This window comes from Orbicella faveolata, unplaced genomic scaffold (assembly GCF_042242905.1).
Source record: "Orbicella faveolata isolate gen_17 unplaced genomic scaffold, um_ofav_v1 contig_12, whole genome shotgun sequence".
NCBI lineage: Eukaryota > Metazoa > Cnidaria > Anthozoa > Scleractinia > Merulinidae > Orbicella > Orbicella faveolata.
In genome coordinates this window covers 3,781,054-3,801,609 of record NW_028301539.1, presented here as the reverse complement: position 1 = coordinate 3,801,609, position 20,556 = coordinate 3,781,054, and the positions used below count along the sequence as shown (strand labels likewise).

General features: G+C 40.1%; 1 protein-coding gene and 1 pseudogene across 2 annotated transcripts; both read right to left on the bottom strand.

Moving 5' to 3' along the window:
* Positions 1–839: 839 nt before the first annotated feature.
* On the bottom strand, positions 840–20,521 carry LOC110063628 (GRB10-interacting GYF protein 2-like). 2 transcript variants are annotated; one of them, XM_089282109.1, is made up of 27 exons: positions 20,390–20,521; positions 20,041–20,080; positions 18,886–19,102; positions 17,861–17,969; positions 15,077–15,197; positions 14,389–14,429; positions 14,075–14,260; positions 13,711–13,943; positions 13,535–13,618; positions 13,032–13,080; positions 12,497–12,879; positions 12,022–12,142; positions 11,551–11,652; positions 11,375–11,439; positions 10,899–11,021; positions 10,054–10,282; positions 9,743–9,815; positions 9,474–9,540; positions 8,901–9,074; positions 4,630–4,917; positions 3,780–4,058; positions 2,912–3,186; positions 2,684–2,732; positions 2,443–2,545; positions 2,033–2,079; positions 1,769–1,894; positions 840–1,294 (listed from the first exon to the last, which is right to left on the bottom strand). In XM_089282109.1, exons 2-27 carry the CDS (start codon positions 20,070–20,072, stop codon positions 1,064–1,066), a joined length of 3,807 nt encoding a protein of 1,268 aa, XP_089138235.1. In that variant the 5' UTR covers positions 20,073–20,080; positions 20,390–20,521; the 3' UTR covers positions 840–1,063. The 2 variants fall into 2 exon arrangements, with proteins under 2 accessions (XP_089138235.1, XP_089138236.1); XM_089282110.1 differs by having other exon boundaries at positions 12,022–12,139.
* On the bottom strand, positions 4,867–6,249 carry LOC149116148 (uncharacterized; annotated as a pseudogene).
* Positions 20,522–20,556: the final 35 nt, after the last annotated feature.

Sequence of the window (20,556 nt, the reverse complement as noted above, 5' to 3'; positions counted from 1 at the left end):
CAGGAAGTTTGAATGGAGTAGAACTATCTCGTACTTCCGTCAACAAACAAAAGGTCTCGCCCAATAACGACAGTTAATATGTAATTCCGGTTATCATAACTCGGGAATCCGAAGTTACCAGACCACAATGACCGAACAGTCCACCTTTGTTCTGATTGTTTTCGAGCTGAAGCACTGCAGGGCCTGGTTCCGAAATTTCCCAGTTCTCCGTTAAAACTTGTTATCATGAGTCCGTCGATGACTTAACGAAGTGTAAAATGCCCCAAACCGGGTAGCCAAGAGACGAGGCAAAGACTATACAGTCAACTTTTCAAATTACAAGTCCTGCTCAGCCCTCTGCTTCTGTTGAAAAGGCATTTTTTTTGGCTTATTTCTGGAGGAGTTCAGTTGTTAGCTCGTCAACCAGGTAAAATAGTTGGAAAAAAATTGTATCGCACCTTCAGAATCAAATGTCACTTCTAGAATATATCTCATAGACTCATGAGTTCATGTTAGGGGAAGGAGCACTTATGGAGGTGGGATTTTTTGTATGATGGGTGGGGGGGGGGGGGGGCTGCTTTTGAGTAACTTTTTAAGACACTGACTTACATAATCATGCAATTTTCGCAAAGCTGCGAGCGCCGATTAAAAGCAGAAAATTCCACTAATCCGAGCACTATTGACAAAGGGCTGTGCATTCAGTATCTGCCACCAAAACCCCACAAAGCTTCCTAGCGGGAGTAAGGGCGTGCAAAGCGTGCCGTGCGCGTTCTGACGGGAAAGAAAAACGCTCTCGGACGTCGCGAAACAACGCAGAGTCAAAAGTTCTTTTTGGCTCAGAGAAGAAATTACTCCAGGAAAATATTTTCAGGTATATTAAGGCTTAAGCTGTTGTTCGCCATTTACAGTTTGTACAGTCGCCATATTTCTCCACCGTTCCTCACGGTAAGCTATTAAAATTCACTAATCCTTGTGTTGTCTAAATATAAAACATTTTTTCCTCTTCGGACAATTGCTGGACGCGGCTCGCCCGCTCGCTCGCTCGCTCGCCTTCATTGTATTTCTTAGCAAGTCTTCGTGTCGGTTAATCCTCGACAGTTTGTATCTCTCCCATATTGACACGATCCGCTGCGTTCACACTGAATCCCAGGATGCTTGGATCAACTTTTTGCATCTTTTTCTTTCGCTTCTTTTTATTCATGGCGTCTTGCGGGTCCTCCTGGACTGGCCCCGATAAGAAGGCACCTGATTGATTCACACTTGTTGGCCTTCCCGCAGATGGCCCTCGAGGAACAGGAGCACCCCACACGCTGGCCTGCGATGAATCAAGAACAAAACTGATGAACTCAAGCCAAAAACAGTAAATATACTTTTCCTTTCCACGCGAGATAGCATTTTACGCGTAAATAACAAATCTGTGAAAACGCACTTCATCTCCATCCGACTGTTTGGTAAGCTCCATATTTGTTCCAAGTACCCTGACCAATCAGACAAAAGATGTCATTTCCACCAATCACGCGCGAGAACAAAACTGATCGGGAATTTTCCCGCGCTTGCCACCCGTCATGCTGTTTTCCCGCGCTTTCAGTCTAACTTGTTTGTCATCCCCGTTCCCGCATTTTCCGCTAGAAATACTGGTTTCCTGAGCTTGAAAAGATTACTGCTTCTGCTGGGGCCAGTTTCGAGATCTGACCTAGGCCGTAGTAAACATAAGTCACAAAAACAACGCCCAAAAGACAAATCTAACTATATCAGGAAAACGCTAGGCCAGAAAACACACTATACTTACTTGAGGAAAGCTCGGAAGAGAAGCTGCAGTTTTGTCTCTCTGTTTCTTTCGTCTTTCGATAAATTCCCGAGCAAATTCTCTGGTATCTCGATTGTCTCCCAGATAAGACTTGACGTATTCGTAAACCTGGAGAAAAAGTGGACATTGAAAGACTGGCAAAGATGATGCTTAAGTTTCTGACAACTTTTCACAATGAACCACAAACAAAGCCGATTAAGTAAACACGAGCTTCATCAGATTTTGGTGGAATAGAGCTGTACTAACCTCGTAAGGTGATTCGATATCTTTGAGAAACGCTGAAAACGTTGGAACTGGAATAGAAAAGAACTCTACATAAGTGTCAGGTTTTTCACAGCAGGAAAAAAAAAACCAACGTTGATGATACAACTGTTACAACCATAGAAACTTTATGAAAACGAGATATCAATACACACAACTACAAAAAGAGGTAAAGTTCGAGTACAACGATGCTTTGTCTACACGGAACAAGCAATTTATAGCTTTGCCATTTAATATAACGCTTACGATTTTGCAGGTAAAGGAAGAAAACACGCTAACGCCGAGAAATACCATACTCTTAGAACGAAATCATACACAGTATAGGACAAAAGCGAAAATTTTGGTGAACTAGACAATACGTCAATGACACAATTTGAAGGGTTACAGGAACTCACTGTCTACTCCTGAGGCATTATTTAAGCTGCGAAGAGCCTGGTCACACCACAGAGAAAACTCGTCAGCACTTGATTGATTCTGAAAGAGTCGCCGTAAGTTTTCCTACAACGAAAAACACAACAGTAAAAATTAACTAACATAAAAAGCCTTGATGTAGCGGTAACCTGGCCATTCTCGCTAACAAGGAAAGCAAACTGAACGTCCGTCATTCACTGTGATTGTTTAGCGTTTCCCACTTACCTCATCTCTGTTTGTTCGTTTATCAGGCATCTTGTTGGCTTGAGGGTGGCTATAAAAAGAAGGGAAATAGCAGCCTTCAATTCATCTGGTATACAGATATATTTTTCATTTTTTTTAGTGAGTACTTCCAGGAATAATAGTGCCACATCCAGACAAAATTTTGTTATTCCTTTTTGATGAATATCAGTACTTTCAACACCTGTTTCTTTCTTTCTCAAATGTACTTACCTCGGCTTTGGCTGCTGCCGTTGTGGCAGAGGCTGGTGCTGTTCCCGGCTCTTGCTGGCAGCCTTGACAGCATCATCCCAGAAGGAATCTCCATTACTATCGTCATCGCTTTCATCATCGTCGTCATCGTCATCGTCGTCGTCATCATAACGCTGCGGTGAGGGTTTAGACGGCGCTGTGGCCCAGATGTTTGCAGAATTAGGAGCAGGTCCCCAGGATGTCGAAAGATGGCCAGTATTTCCCCAGACTGAGGAACTCAGAGGATTGTGACTGGGCTAAGCGCGGACAGCAAAAGGGAAAAGGCGAAATACTTCATTAAAGATTGAGAAAAAGTGCCATGTGGCACAGTGGTCCATATCACCACAGCTTATCCCGGTTTCTGTAGAATCAAGCAGCCAAGAGTATTTCTACTCTCCCCTGGATGGGATGCTAGTGTATTGCATGGCTACCATCGGCATTAAATTTGGCAGTACCCATTTATTCATCTGGATGGAGAGGCACTGTTAGAGTAAAGTGCCCGGCTTACCCAAAACACAAGGATCCCAGCCAGGGCTCAAACCCGGACTGCTCTGTATTGCGTTAAGCATGCTAACCATTAGGCCCAGTATGTTTGTGGCACAGTACGTTTGTTTCACTGCAGTCAACTAAAATGCGAACAAAAAATATAACGTGCTCGCAACTGGAGAGAGAGAGAGCAATTTGTGGGAGTAATAATTAAGTGCTCACAACAGAATACAATAAGATTTATTAGGTTCCCCAAGAGGATCTTCATACCTATTTCAAGAAAAAAATATTGCCTTTAAATATTCACAGCTTCCGGTTAAATATTTCCATTAAATGTTCATAGTTTCTGCTTCTCCCTCCTCACCTGTGATCTAGAGAGCGCAGGTCCCTGTTGTCTCTTATTCTGTTGTTGTGCCTGTTCCTGTTGAATCTGCAGCAATGACTTGACAGGCTGGTTCACCACAGCAGGCCTCTCTGCCCAGCTTGGCACTCCCCGTGCCTGTTGTTCGCGCTGTTGAGCTTGGAGCTGCTGTAATTTAAGTTCTCGCTGCTGTCTGTCCCTTTCCTCTTGCTGTTGAATCTGAGCAATTGACATGGTCCCTGATACAGGAGTAGGAGCACCCCACAGAGATCCACCAGACACCTATAAAAAGTGTCGAGTTATTAGTTCTTCACAGGCTGATGTACAACACTGGCATTTTGTCTTAGTACTAGATCTGCACAGCTACTATTTCCAAACATGGCTTCATTGCAGGAACCAAGTTAGTATTACAGCCTTGATCTCTCCTAACTTTCTTCCATATATTTCTAGTGGTACTATTTTGAATAATTTGAACATCAGTTGGAATAATTTAATCAACTAAGCCAAAATTGGCCTGCACACAAACACAAGTGCACACTTTTCTGTTAGTGGAAGCCTCACTGATGGGCCAACCGTAAATTTTTTCACAAAAACATGACCATTTCTGATTTGGATTACTCCGGCAGATTAGAAGCTGATTATATGAAGAACTTTCTCAACAACCCAAGAGCTAGCCTGCAAACACAGAATGATGTAGTTTCCGGAGTTTGTTTCAAGTTCCGAAAAAATATATGAAACAAAAGCTGCAACTTGTCTATGTTTGCAGGCTAACCACAAGCCCATCAGGTATTGAAACCATACCGCTCTTGATCTCTTGATATATTACGTTATTAATTAAATTGAATGTTCTTACCTGACTCTCCTGTCTCTTCTGGTGTAACTTCTGCTGTAATTCTCGCTGCTGCATTTCAGCTTTCTGTTGCATCTCTTTCTTTCTCAGCAGCTCCTGCTGCTGTTGCTGAAGTCGCAACAGAGCCTGCTGTTGCTGTTGTCGTAACTCGTTCATCCTCTTTTGTTCCTCTTTCTGTTTCTGTTGCTCCATCTGCTGCCGTTGGTGTTCCTGTTTCCGGAGAGCTTCCTGCTGTTCCTGTTTTCTTCTCAAGTCTTCCTCCTGTTTCCTTCTTGCTTCTTCTTGCTGTTTCTTAAGGACATGAATATCAATAGCCTATTGTTAGCTTCTGAGAAGAAGAGATGCAAGAGTACTGGGCTAGGTATTGCCAGATGTGAAAGAACTTTCACTACCTGACATCAGCCATCCAAACTATTTAAATTTTTTTCTACCTGCTTCGTGATCGCTCCTGTTGCTTGCAAATAAAAAAACCCATCTGTGGACAGACTAGGCAAACTAAGGTTTTTGAATATTAAGTTTAACCTAGAGCAAATTAAGTTCCTCTAAAAAACGATTTCGAAAAACACTTAAGCAGGAAAATTAACATAAGTAAAGTTACATGACGTTTCGACGACTTCATGTCATCATTGTCGAATGAATAAATTAAAAATAACGGCAAGGCATATTTATAGTACTAGGGGTAGGATGTGAGAAAATGAAATAAGCAAACGTTACATGAAAACATTCATCTAAAAGGTTCCGCGCGAATGGAATCCGCTTGCGTGTTCAGTTTTGGTCTTTTGCTTTTAATCAACAGCATTTCAACGATTGAACATTCGATTTTGTCACGGCATTTCTTGAGGACTTTAAGTTCGTAATTATGTTGTCAGGTGTTAAGGCCTGCTCGACCCTAAAATGTTTTCCGATCACCGAATGTTTATGTTCCTCTACGCCTTGATGGAGGTGGCGGCAAATGTACCCAATATAATTTGCATCGCACAAATCACATGTGAATTCGTATACTACACTTTGCTGGTTTATCAGGGGAGGCTTTTTTCAATGACTCTCAGATGATCAGCGATCTTTTTGTTCGTGAACACTGGCTGCAGTTGCTGATTAATTTTCGTTCCGAGGTGGCCAAGTTGTCTGCGAACCACATCAGCCGATTTCTGATCTTTAAATGGCTGTCGGATGGTGTTAGAACTGGGTCTGCACGATGCTGGAGGCGATTGATAGCTGAGTCAATGAGCTTCTCGGGATATTTTAATTTTGAAAATATTCTTGCGAAAGGAATTCTTGCGTAGACGACAAGCGTTTTGCGCGGTCTAACATTGTTCTTAGCCGTGAAATACCGGCTGTCAACATGGCTTTGGTAGAGCAGAAGGAGCCCTTTATTTGTTTTCTTTCTGTAAACACGGGTTTCAAGGCTGCCGTCGATTTTGATGATTTCCATGCCAATGAATGGCAATCGATCGTTGGTTGCTACTTGCATCGTAAATTGAATGGAGGGGTGGGCTTCATTAAGACATGTCAGCAAATCGGTGGCGTGGGAGGAGTCTGGGTTTTTGTCGAGGGTCGAGGGTACTATGTCGAGGGTCGAGGGTACCATGTCGAGGGTATTAAAACATGAAATAAGATAAATAAAAAATAAAAGAAATAAAATAAAATAATAATTAAAAATAATAATTAATTCGGAAATCTTCGGGAATCTCCGGAACATTTTAGAAAATGTTCAGAAAGTTTCGTATGCCCTTCGGACAACACTCTGAAAAACTTCTATAGGCGGTCAGAATTCATCGGAAAATCGAGTTCGTGTTTTCTTTTGAAGCTGACCGCTGACCAAGTTACTTTTTACCGTTGTATCGCGGAAATTTTTTTCATGTTTCGAGTTCAATTAGAAATTAATTTGCACTTGGGAGTTTTTTTTTCAAAGCGGCTCGCGCAATTTTCAGCTTTTTGAAAAACTCACTCGTGCAAATAACTCTATACGGTATGATTACCTATGCAAACAATATTATACATGATGCATGAATTTTTCTCCTCGTGTTAAACAAATAGCTCAAATAGCGAGTGGTAGCAAATGGTATCCCACGGATCTTCCTCGGCAATCTTCGGATATTTTCGAACGTTTTCGGAAATTTTCTCAGAATTCGGAGAGTGTTCGGAAACATTCGTACAATCTTCGGATAATTAGTAAACTGTGTCTCTCCCGTCCCCCTCCGCCCCCCCCCCCCCTCCCTCCCAACAAAACAAAAGGATATTAAAGAAAAGTATTCTACAGCATAGTTAAGCGGTTGATTAATTCCGACTGTATGGGAGCCTCGAGCTCCAAGATAACAAAACAAGAAGGTCCTGCTTGCATTACGTGTCACGTGTCAGTGTAATTTCAAAGAAAAGCGCAACCAAAGCATTTCCATTTTGCGGGATAATTTTTTCAATAAGACTTCGAATACGATCACGGACACGATCACAGACAAAACCCACATCAAGAAATCTCGGCATCTAGTTTCTTTTATTGAACTAGCTGCTTACACGAAAAATTCCACGTCTCAGGTGCAAACAAGAACAAAATAGTCGAAAAAATGTGATATGATTTAGTTCACCATCATTATCTATGTTTACTTCGAAACAACATTTAGATCACATGCTTCAAGGACAGCACGCTGGCCAGGTTCCAATGCAGCAAAAAGCTCGTTGGAAATGAAGACAAGGCCGGTAAATACCGGATTTTTGCGTCTTAGATGTGCACACGACGGGTGATAATAAGTGTTAGAATAATCATGGCTAAATACGAGTTGTCCCGTAACTTCGTTTCTTCGAATTACCCTTCTATCCACGTGTTTAACGACAAGGTTAAATAGTGGCTTTCTATACTTGTCCACAAAGTCACTACCGCATCCATAGCACTTTTGTACTTTGGTAGGCAATAAACAAATCTCATAATGATACGGCGACAAGCCGGAATGCCACTGCTCGTGGGGTGTTGCATGATAGGGAGTACGTGCCATTCCCGACGACGAAGGTTGGTACAGCGACCGAGGCTGGTACAGTGACGGAGGTTGGTGCTGCGACGGAGGTTGATACAGCGACGGAGGTTGGTACAGCGACGGAGATTGGTACAGCGACGGAGGTTGGTACAGCGACGGGGACTGGTGCAGCGAGGGAGGTTGGAGGGAGGTTGCTTGCGTTCGCAGCTAAGCTTGCTAAGCTCGCGTAACCCCACTCGGGAGCCTGTTCGCAGGCTAAACTCCATATCTCACGAGTGCGATTAGCGAACTCTTGAGATATCGAGTTGAACACGAGGAGAAAAATTCTTGCATCGTGTATAATTTTGTTCGTTTTATAAACATACCAAGAACGAAGTTTTTGACGATTTTCCGATGAATTCCGACCACCTATAGAAGATTTTCAGAGTGTTGTCCGTCCGAAGGGCATACGAAACTTTCTGAACATTTTCTAAAATGTTCCGAAGATTCCCGAAGACTTCCGAAGATCTTTCGATCAAACATAATATCAAACATAATTAACGTCAACGATATCACCACAAAGTGTTCAATTGTTTTTTATTCTATTTTTAGAAACATATTATTATTTTTTATCTAATTATTATTTTATTTTATTATTAATTATTATTTTATATTTGAGTTAACCATTATTTTATTTTTTATTTATCTTATTTCATGTTTTAATACCCTCGACATGGTACCCTCGACCCTCGACATAGTACCCTCGACCCTCGACCCTCGACAAAAACCCAGACTCGCGTCGGAGAGGTCGCGTACCAGAGCCAGCGTGTCGTCCACCTATCTCTTGTAGAAACTCGGAAGCTTGTTCTCACGCGCTAGTTTCTCTTCAGCTGAACACATGAACGCATTTGCCATAAGAGGAGCTAATGGTGATCCCATCGCGACCCCATCGACTTGTTCGTACAAGTTTCCATTAAATTGAAATAGCTGGTTTTTGGGGCAACGCTTAGTAACTCTATCAGGGCAAATTACGTCTCCCAAAGTAAATCACCCATTCCGAGAGCAAAGTTTGAATGTTAGATATCGGGTTTCACAATCACATGACGATGTATACTCCTGCAAGAACAAGATTATACGAGGCTCTTCACTCTTTTAAATTTGTCACTTGAAACTAACGGCTTGGGAGCTTTGGTGTTTAAAAGTTTTATACTATCCTACAAATATTTCGGACGCTTAAAAGTTTCAGATGGTTTTATTTTTGGACACTTTTTCGTCTGAAATCAAAATCGCTTGAAATTTTTTACAACTAACATATTTTCAGCACCCAACCTTTCTGAGTTCGTCCTGTTCCTTTCTCCTTCTTTCTGCTTCCTCCAGCTGACGTCGTTCCTCTTCCTCCTGTTGCTTTTTCAGCAAGGCTGCCTCCTGCAAGCGTCTTCTTTCCTCTTCCTCTTGTTTCAGTCTCAGTGCTCGTGCCTTGGCTTCCCTTCTTTCAATTTCCATCTACAAGTAAGAATTTTAAAACGTAAGCCTTCAGCTTCCAGTCTAAAACCTTTAAAAATTGAAATGTGAAAAGGCGAGATGAAAAATACAAGTATATGCAAAAAGAAAGTGTGAAAAAATGTAAGAAAGGTAAAATAAGGAGCGAATGTGCTAATTTAAAACAATGGAGTATTGTTTTGGCAACGACTCGGAGTTATTCCCTGTGTCGTTAATGTTCGCAATCTGTTATGATAATGTTTATTTAGTTAGTGCAACATTACTTGCAAGTCTTGACAATACTCTTTACCCAGCTCCACTGGTTAGTTCTAGTAATATATGTTTAGTTTTTACGGATCAAGAGGAACATGGTGTAGGTATGACTACACTAAAATCTACAGTAACTAAACTATGTCGTATTACCCTAGCCTGTTTTTCTTTTTCTTCTTCCATTCTCTGAATTTCCTCAAATGATGGAACATTCTGCTGACTGGAAAGCAAAGAGAACTTCAATTAGAATTCACAAAATAAGGTGAGTTATAATTTTGAGAGAACTTAAAAAACAACCCCTTAGTGGGAAAGTAGTAACAGTTCTCTGAACTGGTTCATGCTATAGAAACTGGAGTGACACACGAGTCTTCCTAAGCCACTAGGTTAGGTTACATATATGTCAAATTACCATTTCTGCTTACCTGTTCTCTCTATCCCATCCTTTTCCAGCTGAAGTTGTTGTAACAGGGGACCATGGGCCAGGTGAAATGATAGCTGACAAGGAGGAAAAACAAACTATCAGTTTAGACTTTTATTACAAACAACAAGTATCTGCAACATGCATCTTTACAAGATACCACGCTAGCAGATTTACTGCAGCGATGAGATACGCCAGTCCCACACAAATGCTGGCAGCAAAACTTGTTAAGCAGCGACTTAATCCAGCACCTAAGCAATGCTTAGGAAAAGAGGTACAGTACAAGTAGATTCAGTGACACACTGCAACACTTACACGGGGAAGCTTGTGATGATGTTCCAGTACCCCAGATAGATTCTGTGTGCGGTGACAGGGTTTGAGGTCTTGCTGGCTGGGGCTGTTGTTCCAGGTGGTGTGCACCCCCCTGTTTGGCCTGTGGTTGAGTGTGTTGTGTACTGGATGGTGACGTATTTTGAGGAGGGGAATGTTGAGGTGGCTGTTGGATTTGCTGCATTTGCTGTTGGCTGTGCTGGAGTTGTTGTTGCTGAAAGAAGAGAAGAAGATAAAAAATTTTCATCATTTTCAAACACAATATCAAAATTTATGTTCTCTTTACTAACTGTGCATCCCATTTGAAGTTAGTTCCGAGAATTCAATGATATATCAAGACAATAATCTCTTAGTTCTTATTATGTGTCTGTCCATGTAGCATTGTGAGGACGTTGTTGAACGATTATCACAGCCCAAGTTTCCTTAAACAAAAAAGTCAATGAGGCACCAAAGAGCTGACTATTACTCAAAGAAAACAAGGGCATGTCCCAGTAAAGCAGACATTACAAGCCTAGGATACCTGTCAGAAACCTCAAAATTGAGATATTTTTATGCAAAACAATAGAGAATAATTAAAATTCTCCCCTTCAAGGACATTAGAAGCACAGTTGTGGTCTGTCAGCAATTAGTCCATGATAAGAGAACCAATAGGTCGAAGAAGCTTTTTTTCTCTGAGGACAAGAGTTCTGAAGGTTGCACTCAATTCTTGTTTAGTTGTCCAGTGTTTGTCCATTTTTCCCTGTGCTCCCATCCCCCTGTTCTCCCATCCCACTGTTCTCCCATCCCCCTGTTCTCTGACCCCCTGTTCCCTTGTGTCTAAATAAGTGTACCTGCATCAAGAGAGCTTGCTGGTGAAACAACTGCTGTTGAAGGTAATGTTGTTGCATCAGATGCTGGTATTGCTGCTGCGCTATCATCTGCTGCTGTTGTCGCTGGATGTGTTCGGGGACACCCTAAATATATACAAATAATATCATTGGTCACTGAAAGAAAATCTCATTTCAAAGGAATTAAGCTTTCAAATGAATTAATTTACCAAGTAAATCTACCTAAGTGTTGGCAAGGCAATTTTCACGTGGTAGAGTTTATTGTATTGTACAAGATGTTTCTAACACTCAGTCTGTTTATGAATTTTATGAATTTAACTGTTTATAAATTCTAAATTCCATTTTCACCATTCAAGTGAAAGCCATTGAGCTGCACTTTCATGCAATTCTGTTAATTTTTGTATCAAGTATGCCATATGAATTTGCCTCTTCCTCCTTTAAATGCTGGAGTCACAATACTAAATATTGCTTTTATTTACCTTGTAGGGTGGCGGCTGAGGACCAGGAATAAAGGGCACTCTACCCCACTGCTTAATAACTTCACCTGCAAGAACACAGCAATTCCCATTACTATAGACTTATACCACTTGGTCACTAGCCTCCAACAACACAAATTAAAGTAACCAAACATGTTTATTTAAGAGTTGTTCCTCACCGAGTGGCTGGAAAGCCTCATCAGTGGTTCGTTTAACAAGCAGCCCCATTGTGAAGTATCCATGACTGAACCAGTCGGCCATTTCAGAGTTGGAAAATGGACCTGTTCAAGAATGACAATTCTGTAAAATATTTGTGCATTGTGCAAAATATTTGTGCAAAATATATCAATACCCACCGGAAGGACAGTTATTGAACATTCCAAGGGGGAAGTGGCTCTCAAAAGTCAATTTTTTTTAAAGGAAAGTACAAACAATAACTGGAATTTCCAGAGGGATGGGCAGGGCATTTTCTGAAACAACAAATGGGAGAAATTTTCTACAAACCCATAACAACGCTTATCAAATGATTAATTTGTGACATGCTTTACTTTCATTTTCTCAGAACTTGATATCACAGAATCCTTACCTTTTCTTAATATCCTTGGGAGGAAAAAAATTGAATGTTTTGTTTCTCGACGACACTGACTTACCTTGTACTTTTCCCTGTGGATCAGTGTAACTCCACTGTACTTCATCTGGAGTCGGTGGGGAGCTACGGTACTCCTGTTGCTGCTGTTGTGTCGTTGTCTGTTCAACAACCTTTAAATCCTCCTGAACCAAAACACCCAACTAAATTATTGTACATAGTATCCTAATGTAAATAATAAATTCTAACCATTTGAATGAGTCCTGAATAAGTTGTTATTGTTCGGAAACTGTCAATCTTTGCATGTTCCCTTTATCATTTGCAAAATACACTGTAAATGAGGGATTTGAAGCAGAAAATCCATACTGATACCATACATGTCGATGTTTCAGAAACTTCAAGATAGTAATTTTGCGGGGTCACTGTGCCTACGAAAAACCCTGTCACCATCAACATGAAACATAGTCACATTGTTCAAGTGGTAGTTGAACTACATTTTGCAACTTACAGTGTTCACAAAAAAAAAAAAAAAAAATTACCTCTTCATCATCGTCATCATCCAAAGAAGCTACAAGGTTTTCGGCTGCTTTTGCAAAATGTTCCATATTGGGTTCTTCGTCTTTCCTAATAGCTGTGTCTTGCTCCAGTGAAGGGGATGGCATGGTGATGTGAGGCTGTGGCGAGATGTGAGCCTGCGAGGAGGGCTCTACTGATACAGGTTTGCTAGGTGGATTAGACTGTGTGGAATTTGGTGGTCTGTTTTGTGAAGTAGAAGTCTGGGGTGGTGAAGGAGAAGAAGAAATGGAGGATGAAGAGGGCTTTTTTAAGGAGTCAGATGCTTCATCTGTGGAAGGTGATTGTGATACTGGCGGTTGTGATTGTGGTGTTTCTGTAGGTTTCCCTTCACTGGTGTTTCTCGTCCCTAAAAATAAAATACCAATATTAACAAAATAAAGAAAATGCTGGACTGTTTTTTTTTGTACACATTGATCATGACATAAATAAACAAGACAAAAATTAAGACCAACATCATCATGTCACAAGCTGTATCCATGAATTTATAATAGACTTCACCTTGCTCTTCTTCTTTCCATACATCAGGCTCTTCAGTATCACTTTCCGACTGTCAAAAGTAAAACAATAAAAAGTCAGTCAATATCAAATCTAATACTCCACTAGTTAATGTACGAGGCTATACTTGGTACTCCTAACCAAGAATTCAGATCAAACAGCAAATACCTCCCCACAAAATCTAGCCAATACTTCACACATTACTACGACTATCAGTTGATGAGGCATGATGGAAGTATGGTGACCAAGTTTTAAAGTTTAAGTCGAGTTCTTGTCACAGGCAACTGGCTCCATTTCCAGTCACAACTTGTCGGGCTTTGACCTTTGTCATTAGCAGCAAAGTGTGTGAAATTGTAGGCAATGCATGGCTGTTGATATTGTTACCATTGGAGACAAGGAAAGTTGCCACAACAACATTGTAATTTTGCAACCAAAGCTTCGTCACCAAGGCTCCATCGCACCTTACTCAACTGACAATCACAGTATAGTAATTTTGGTCAACTCACCTGAGTTTTCCTATTTTTCTCTGTATTTTCAGTTTTTTCATCACTTTTTGTCTCAGCTTCACTTCTATCTCTTTCTTCCTTTTGCTGAAGAAAACAAAGCAATTTTAACAAAATGCATGAAAAGAGGTACATGCAGCAAGAATTCAAAAGCTGATCTGGAGTCAAAAAAGAATTACCTTTGATACGAATGCCCCTGAAGAATCGAACGTCCCCGGTGTTGTAAAATCGTCATTATCATCATTACTCCATTCGGGAAGTCTTTCACTTGATGAGCCCCACCGAACGTCTTCATGATCGTGATAAGACCGACGACTGCCCCGGGCTGTTTGCCATTCATCGTCAGGATGACCTCGTTCTCTATATGTTTCCGTTCCCCCACGCCAGGGTGCTCTGCCTCTGGAAGAGCCACCTAAAAAAGAGACAGAACCTTGATCAAGCCTCTGTGATCTCTAGCAGTTCCTTTGTACTGCCAACCACAACATCAGTATCCTGGGCACTTGATAATGGTAATAATGTAACAACAAGCTTTCTTCTAGGTACCTCTCCATCTGTCAGATCTGTCAGCAGATCTTTGCCCTGATATTCTCCACCCCTCCTCATCTTCTCCCCCTGCTCTCCAATTACTGCTATCTGATCTTCTCTCAGGTCTTTCCCAAGAAGTGTCACTTGATAGGCGAGGTCGACCTAGTGATGGATCATACCCTCCTCTACCAGGACCAGAAGGACCTGAAATGAAAGGAAATAAATATAAACTTCTCCTTAAAACGATGTTAACAAAACAAAGTTCACTTTATACAGTACAGTGCATGTACAACAAAAAAGTCTCCTCTAGGTGGAAAACAAAAACACCAAACCTGATTCTCTGAGGCTTGGTGATCTCTCAAAGCCTCCACGACTATAAACATAAATGACACAAATGGCATTATATATTGCTTGTAGTTGAAAGTGGTCAAAGCACGAAGTGTTAAGTCTAGACGAAGAAATACATGTCCCTAGCACAAGTGCATGATCTTATAGACAACCGATAAATTATGTGTTGATGTTTATAAATATTTGTGGGCAATAATCTTGAATTCATACTGTTTTCTGAACGTACATGTAACACCCTCTCAAAAGTAGTGAGCCTCCAAAAAATTCAGAGTTATGAGCTCCAAAGTAATAACAATCTAAAAGTACCAACATCAAGTGCAGCTTGACCTGTTGTTATGAAACAATGGAAATAACAGATACGACAATCTGTTCCAAACTTATCTGATGTTTATTTTAGATAACCATTGTCACAGAGACAATATATTATTCAATTCTACTGTTATGTAAATTACAGTCTCAATTTTGATCCTTTTGATCTCTTTTTGTAAAACAAATAATCATGCCTTTGGGGACATTTTTGACACAAAAATTTGAAAATAAGAAACCGCTACAAAGTCTTAAAGTAATAAGGGGCATTACTTTAAGAACTTTACCACATTTATGTTTGCCAAATTCAACAGTTCTTGAAACAAGATTTTAACAATTATACAAAGTACCAAGTAATGTTCAAACCTGTTCTCATTCCATCCTTGTCTACGAGTGTCACTGCCACGGCCAAAGCCCCCTCCACCTTCGCCCCTGGATTCTTCGTAAGATGTTTGTCTCACAAATCCTCCATCACCTCTGCCACGACCTTGGATAGATCAGGAAATAAGTAAACATATTATTTAACAGTATGGCCAACCTTAGTAATACTGTTACCAGATTGGCAAATCGAAGTCTCCGAACTTTTGAGATGTTTCTATTACTAAGGAATAATTAAGATACATGTGAGGGAAGCATACATCACTGAAAGTTTTTAAGAGATGATGCTTAACTTACAAGAATGTTCAATTGAACACCAAGAGAGCAATATTCCACATATGACACTGTCGGCCATATTGTCCATTAATTACAGTAGGACCCTGCCATCTTAAACTAACAGTTGTCAGGGATTTCATTAAGGGCCGTGCATCAGGTAAACTGACCACCTGTCAGAACGATTCTGCCTGCCTGGTTTGACCATTTAGGGGAAAGTTCTTCTTATAAATACATTCACTTAAAAACTTTTGCCCGCCTGTGAAAACCAGTTGCCCCCTTGCTGAAAACGTTAATGAAACCACTAGCTGTACTTCCACTGTGTCTCAAACTCCCTGCTAACTCCAACAATTTTCAACACACTTGCTGGAAAAATAATCTGCCAGGAATCTCAAGCTAAGCTTTGTTAACTTTTTGAACAATTTCAGCAGTTTCATGTGACTTCATTTCAACATTTTTTAACCTTGTTATGCATCTTACTCTGATTGTGATAACCTTATTATGATCTCAAGCCGAGATATCTTTTTTTAAAAATTTTATTGCAATAACATTACATTACATACAAAAATTACCTACTACTTACAATGTTAACGTAACTTACAATTTAACAATACTAACAAAACTTACAATAGTGACGTTATTTACAATTTGTTAATATCTTACATTACTTTCATGTAGGGGGTTAGCTACAATAACAGGCTTTCTCACACATTAATTTGCGACTTAGATTTATGTTTCTCAATTTTAATTTTGTTTGCCAAAATCGCTAAGAAAGCATCGAAATAAAACTCTTCTTCTTTTCTTGAGGCAGTATATAGATAATATTTGGCTATAATCATGCCGAGGTTTAAGCCAAGACGATGAGCCATACACTATTTCATTTTTATTGCGAGTGATCCTCTCTCTGTTTTTGGAGCTCCACCAATTAGTAAAGAGAGACCAAAAAAGCCAAGCTTCAGAACAATTAACAAAAAGATGGCTTAACGTTTGCCTTTCTCCACAGAGGTGACAATTATTATGTCTCTTGATTGAATCTCTAAAAAGTGTCGAATTTGTGAGAAGAATCTGATGAATTATTTTGTATTGGATAATGGCGAGTCTAGTGTCTTCGATAACATTAAATGGAAGGCTATAAATGAGTTGCATCATATGTTCTTTTAGACTGGCTTCTTTCATCCTTCGTTCAGCTGTAGGCATCACAAATTTACTCTTAACAAAGAATATAGTTGCTGATCTGCAAGAGAGTTTATCTAAACATATATTATCCTTCTCAGAACATTTTTCCAAAGGTTCAGTAAAATTTCCTTTGAGAATATTGATGCATTTTTGAGGGACTGCGTGGCTCAAAAATGGCTCAAATATCTCCTTAGTCATCATCACGTCTCTTTTAAAGTTAGTTTGAGTCAGAATATAATGTCACATGTACATCGGAGAATATCACTTTTTATTTTTTTCTCAAGCATCTGAGCTGGCCAGATTCCTAAATCCTCGAATTTGATTGGCTAATCATACGCACGTGACCGGTCCAGCTTTTTACGATATGGCCCACAGGCCAGATTTTTTCTTCGCAGCCTAAATTTCACTAAGTTTCACTAAATTTCACAAAGTTGGCAGTAGTTGTCAATTTTTTGCCTTTTTTACACGTCCATCGACGATTAGTCAACGCAAGTTTATCTCTGTTCACTTTAAAATGGCAAGGAAAGTCACTGTAAGTAAATTCAATTGAGTGTTTTGAAGTTGTGAGAGTTTGCTTGGTTGTTTGTAACTTGGCGCTGTAATGGCGCGTAATCCTGTGTTTCTCTTGCCATAAAATTTGAGTCAATTTCAGTCGAGTTTACCTCTCTGATCGTTGCTTCATTTAGGAGAATTTCTGTGGAATACACTTAACGAATTTCCTCGCTTTCTGCTATTCAATTTACGGTAGAAAAGTCTGATTTCAAGTGATTTTAAAGGCAATGACTGACAGAAATTGTTTTTGTAGTAAAACTTCAAACTTCGCACGAAATGTCACACCGCAAAAACAATTTTGGAGAACTTAACTGGTGAAATAAATGCAACTAACATAAAGTAGTTCAAAAAACATCTGCTCTTTAATACATCTCTCTTTGCCTACTATATCTGAGTTACTCGCATGTTGCTGAGATTTTTTACAAATCGTTAGTAGACAGCGCGGAAGCCGATTCAGTGACAAGAGTTGAGTAAACAAACCCATTTGTAATCTGTAAAACCAATTTACTGCGGGAGAAAATAAAACATGTTATTTGCCGGCTTAGGGTCGGTCCGTATAGTGAAAAACTGTGACCTTGGGCTCGAAAATGCTGCCCTTGGCCTGCGGCCTCAGGCAGCATTTTCAAGACCTCGGTCACAGTTTTTCACCATACTGACCTCCCAGCCAGCAAATAACATATATATACTCTATCACCAGTCTTCCACACAATACATTAATATATTAAAGATTAATATGATGTTGTTCCTTTATTATCTTATAACATGTGTTACCTCTTAAACCTCCACGTCCTGGCCCTCTTGGAGGGCCAACACCTCGCACCCCGCCCCGACCCATTAACTTCAACACCGCATTGCTGTTTACAGATCCAACAGAGTTCCTCTGAAAGAAAAGTAAAGGAAAACAATGCAATGATCCAATGGACTATACCTGGGAAGTAGCTACAACTTCCAACTGGCAATTTCTTTATAGATCACTTACAGACAAAGAGTTAACCATTCAGAATTAAGGCTTCTTCAAAGTTTCACTTTTGTTTTGAGAATGAAAGCACCATAATTAGTAACTTTTGGAAGTAAATTGTTGTAAGTACAGCGAGCGTGGTCAACAAAATTTCCTGTAATTCTGGGTGTGCCTTATAACAGGGTATTTAGGTGAAATTTTCATTTTGTTTACTTGTCACAATCGTCCTCGAAAGTTTAGGGTGTGCCTTACAAGTGAATAAATACAGTAACAAAGAGAAGTCAAGTCCTCAGACAGCCATTTTTCCACCCTGTGCCTATTAACGACATCCCTTGACAAGACCTTGTACAAACTTGTGTTGAATGTTTCAGCAATTAATGATACATGAGTACAATGTACATGTAATTACGATGATCATCATATGTTTAGCAAACTGTCAATGCCTTTACTCTTTCTTTTAATACTTTTCCAACAATTCTATATTAAATGCCCTACACTGTACATACCTCACACCAACCAAGAGGGTAGGGGAGCTGAATGGTATACAAACTCGAGAGAAAGTTTCTCTTCAATTGACTCTCTATCAGAGTTGCCGTTTACAAGATTATAATAACATTTTATTGACTGCTTTCTATTGCTAGAACTTTAAATCAATAAGCACTTGAACTTATGTTTCTCGTGGTGCGAAAGGACCGATGATGATGGCATTTCTCTAACATATCTTCTTGGTTTTCCCTGGAAAATACCCCTGGGGATCTCAGTGACAAGTTTCACAAAAACAAAACAGTCTTAGGGTACACTTGTTTATCACCTAAAGAAGAATAAAGTATTGGTGTACCTGCTCTTCTTCTGTAAGAGGTTGAAAAGCTAAAGGAAGCACTGGTCTGTTTCTGCAGATGGAGTCAAACATCTCCAGTTCTTTTGGCATCTCGACATCTTCACTGAACAATGCCAGCATCTCCTCCTTTCCATACCGGTGTTCAGCAAGTTTGTACTTAGGCCCAGGGGAGGGGGGAGGGGATGTAACACTGTTTCCACTTGACAATGCGCGAAGCCTTTACATATGGAACAATAATTAGACGACTATGAGTGATCTGTTGGCTTTCCCAAAAACCCATTTCTGTGATGTGAACACTGCAGGGTTCTCATTAATTTAGGGAGTAAAGGGCCAGTTTCATGAAGTAGACGGCTGACATCAATTCAAACGCCGATAGGACAAACCTCAAAAGAAATCGGGGAGTATGCTCCCCCAGAAAATTTTGAATTAAATGTTTTATTCAGATACTCTGAAATGCTACTTTATGTATTCTCTTGGAGATATTTCCTAAAAAAAATCAATTTCGAAAAGGTCAAAACACCAACAATATTACGGAATTATAAGGACATTTTTCAATTTTAATCCTACAGTGCTAGAATACATACACCACACCCTGACGACAGACCCCATGCCCCATCTTGAGCTACAGTCTTAACGTCCTGGGACAAGGACAGTCAAGGTTTAGTCACATTCCAAAAAACCTGGGTTATCCTCAAAGTACTCATTACAGCTTACACACGTATTATTTCACGAAGAGGAGGCAGCTCAAGAATCAAAGTAGCCAACTTTTTTGCCAGTGGTCAGCACTTAATGAGAACCCTGCACTGGTTTAACTAAAAAATACTACACAGTTTTAGAAATTTTGGAGTGACCACTTGCACCGCAACTAGTGAGCCCTAAATAAATTTATAACATAACGTATCATATTTTAAGAGCCAAATATAGCGAAGGGTCAAGAGATGGGAGGACGTCAAAATCAAAATAAAACGTGAACGCGAAACATGTAGAAATCAGCTGATATCGTGTATAAGTGCGAAATTATCGATTACGGGAGACGAGTATCAAGTAAATTTAATAACTGACGCACTTGCGACAAAGAGCCCGTCAAAATAAGATAAATGTCAAAATAATTGACGCTCAATCCAATTTACATATCATTGACGATCTCGCACTTACCACTCCGGTCCAAACGTTAGTGTTTCCGACATCCTGATTCCTGTGAGCAGCAGCAAAACAACCAAAAGTTATCACTGATGGTAGCTGAGATTTAGCTGCCCGCTAGAGGAGTTTACGGTATAACCCATTTTGAGAAGCCGCAGCCAAGAACCTCAACGCATAAAGAATTATGCTCACAAAGATCTCCCATTTTATTTTAATACGTTTGGACCGATTAAAAATTCACTGTCGGAGGCAGTGGTAGGTTGCAATTGTTCCGTCTTCGCGGCAGGCAGCCTCAAACTTTGACAAGGCCAGGGAAATAGGGGTAAAGAGCAATAACCAAGTTTCCGTAAAATGAAAACAGTACCTTGTAAACTTGTCTCTTGACTCAGCTGGAGCTTTGCAAAATCCCCTGTTCAGAAAAGGTGAGAGAAAAATGGCGAACCTCGAAATTTACAATTTTGATCACGTGGTTAGTTTTTCCGTCCATGGATCTCACTGAGCATAAGCTTGCTATCAAAACCGCTGGTGTAC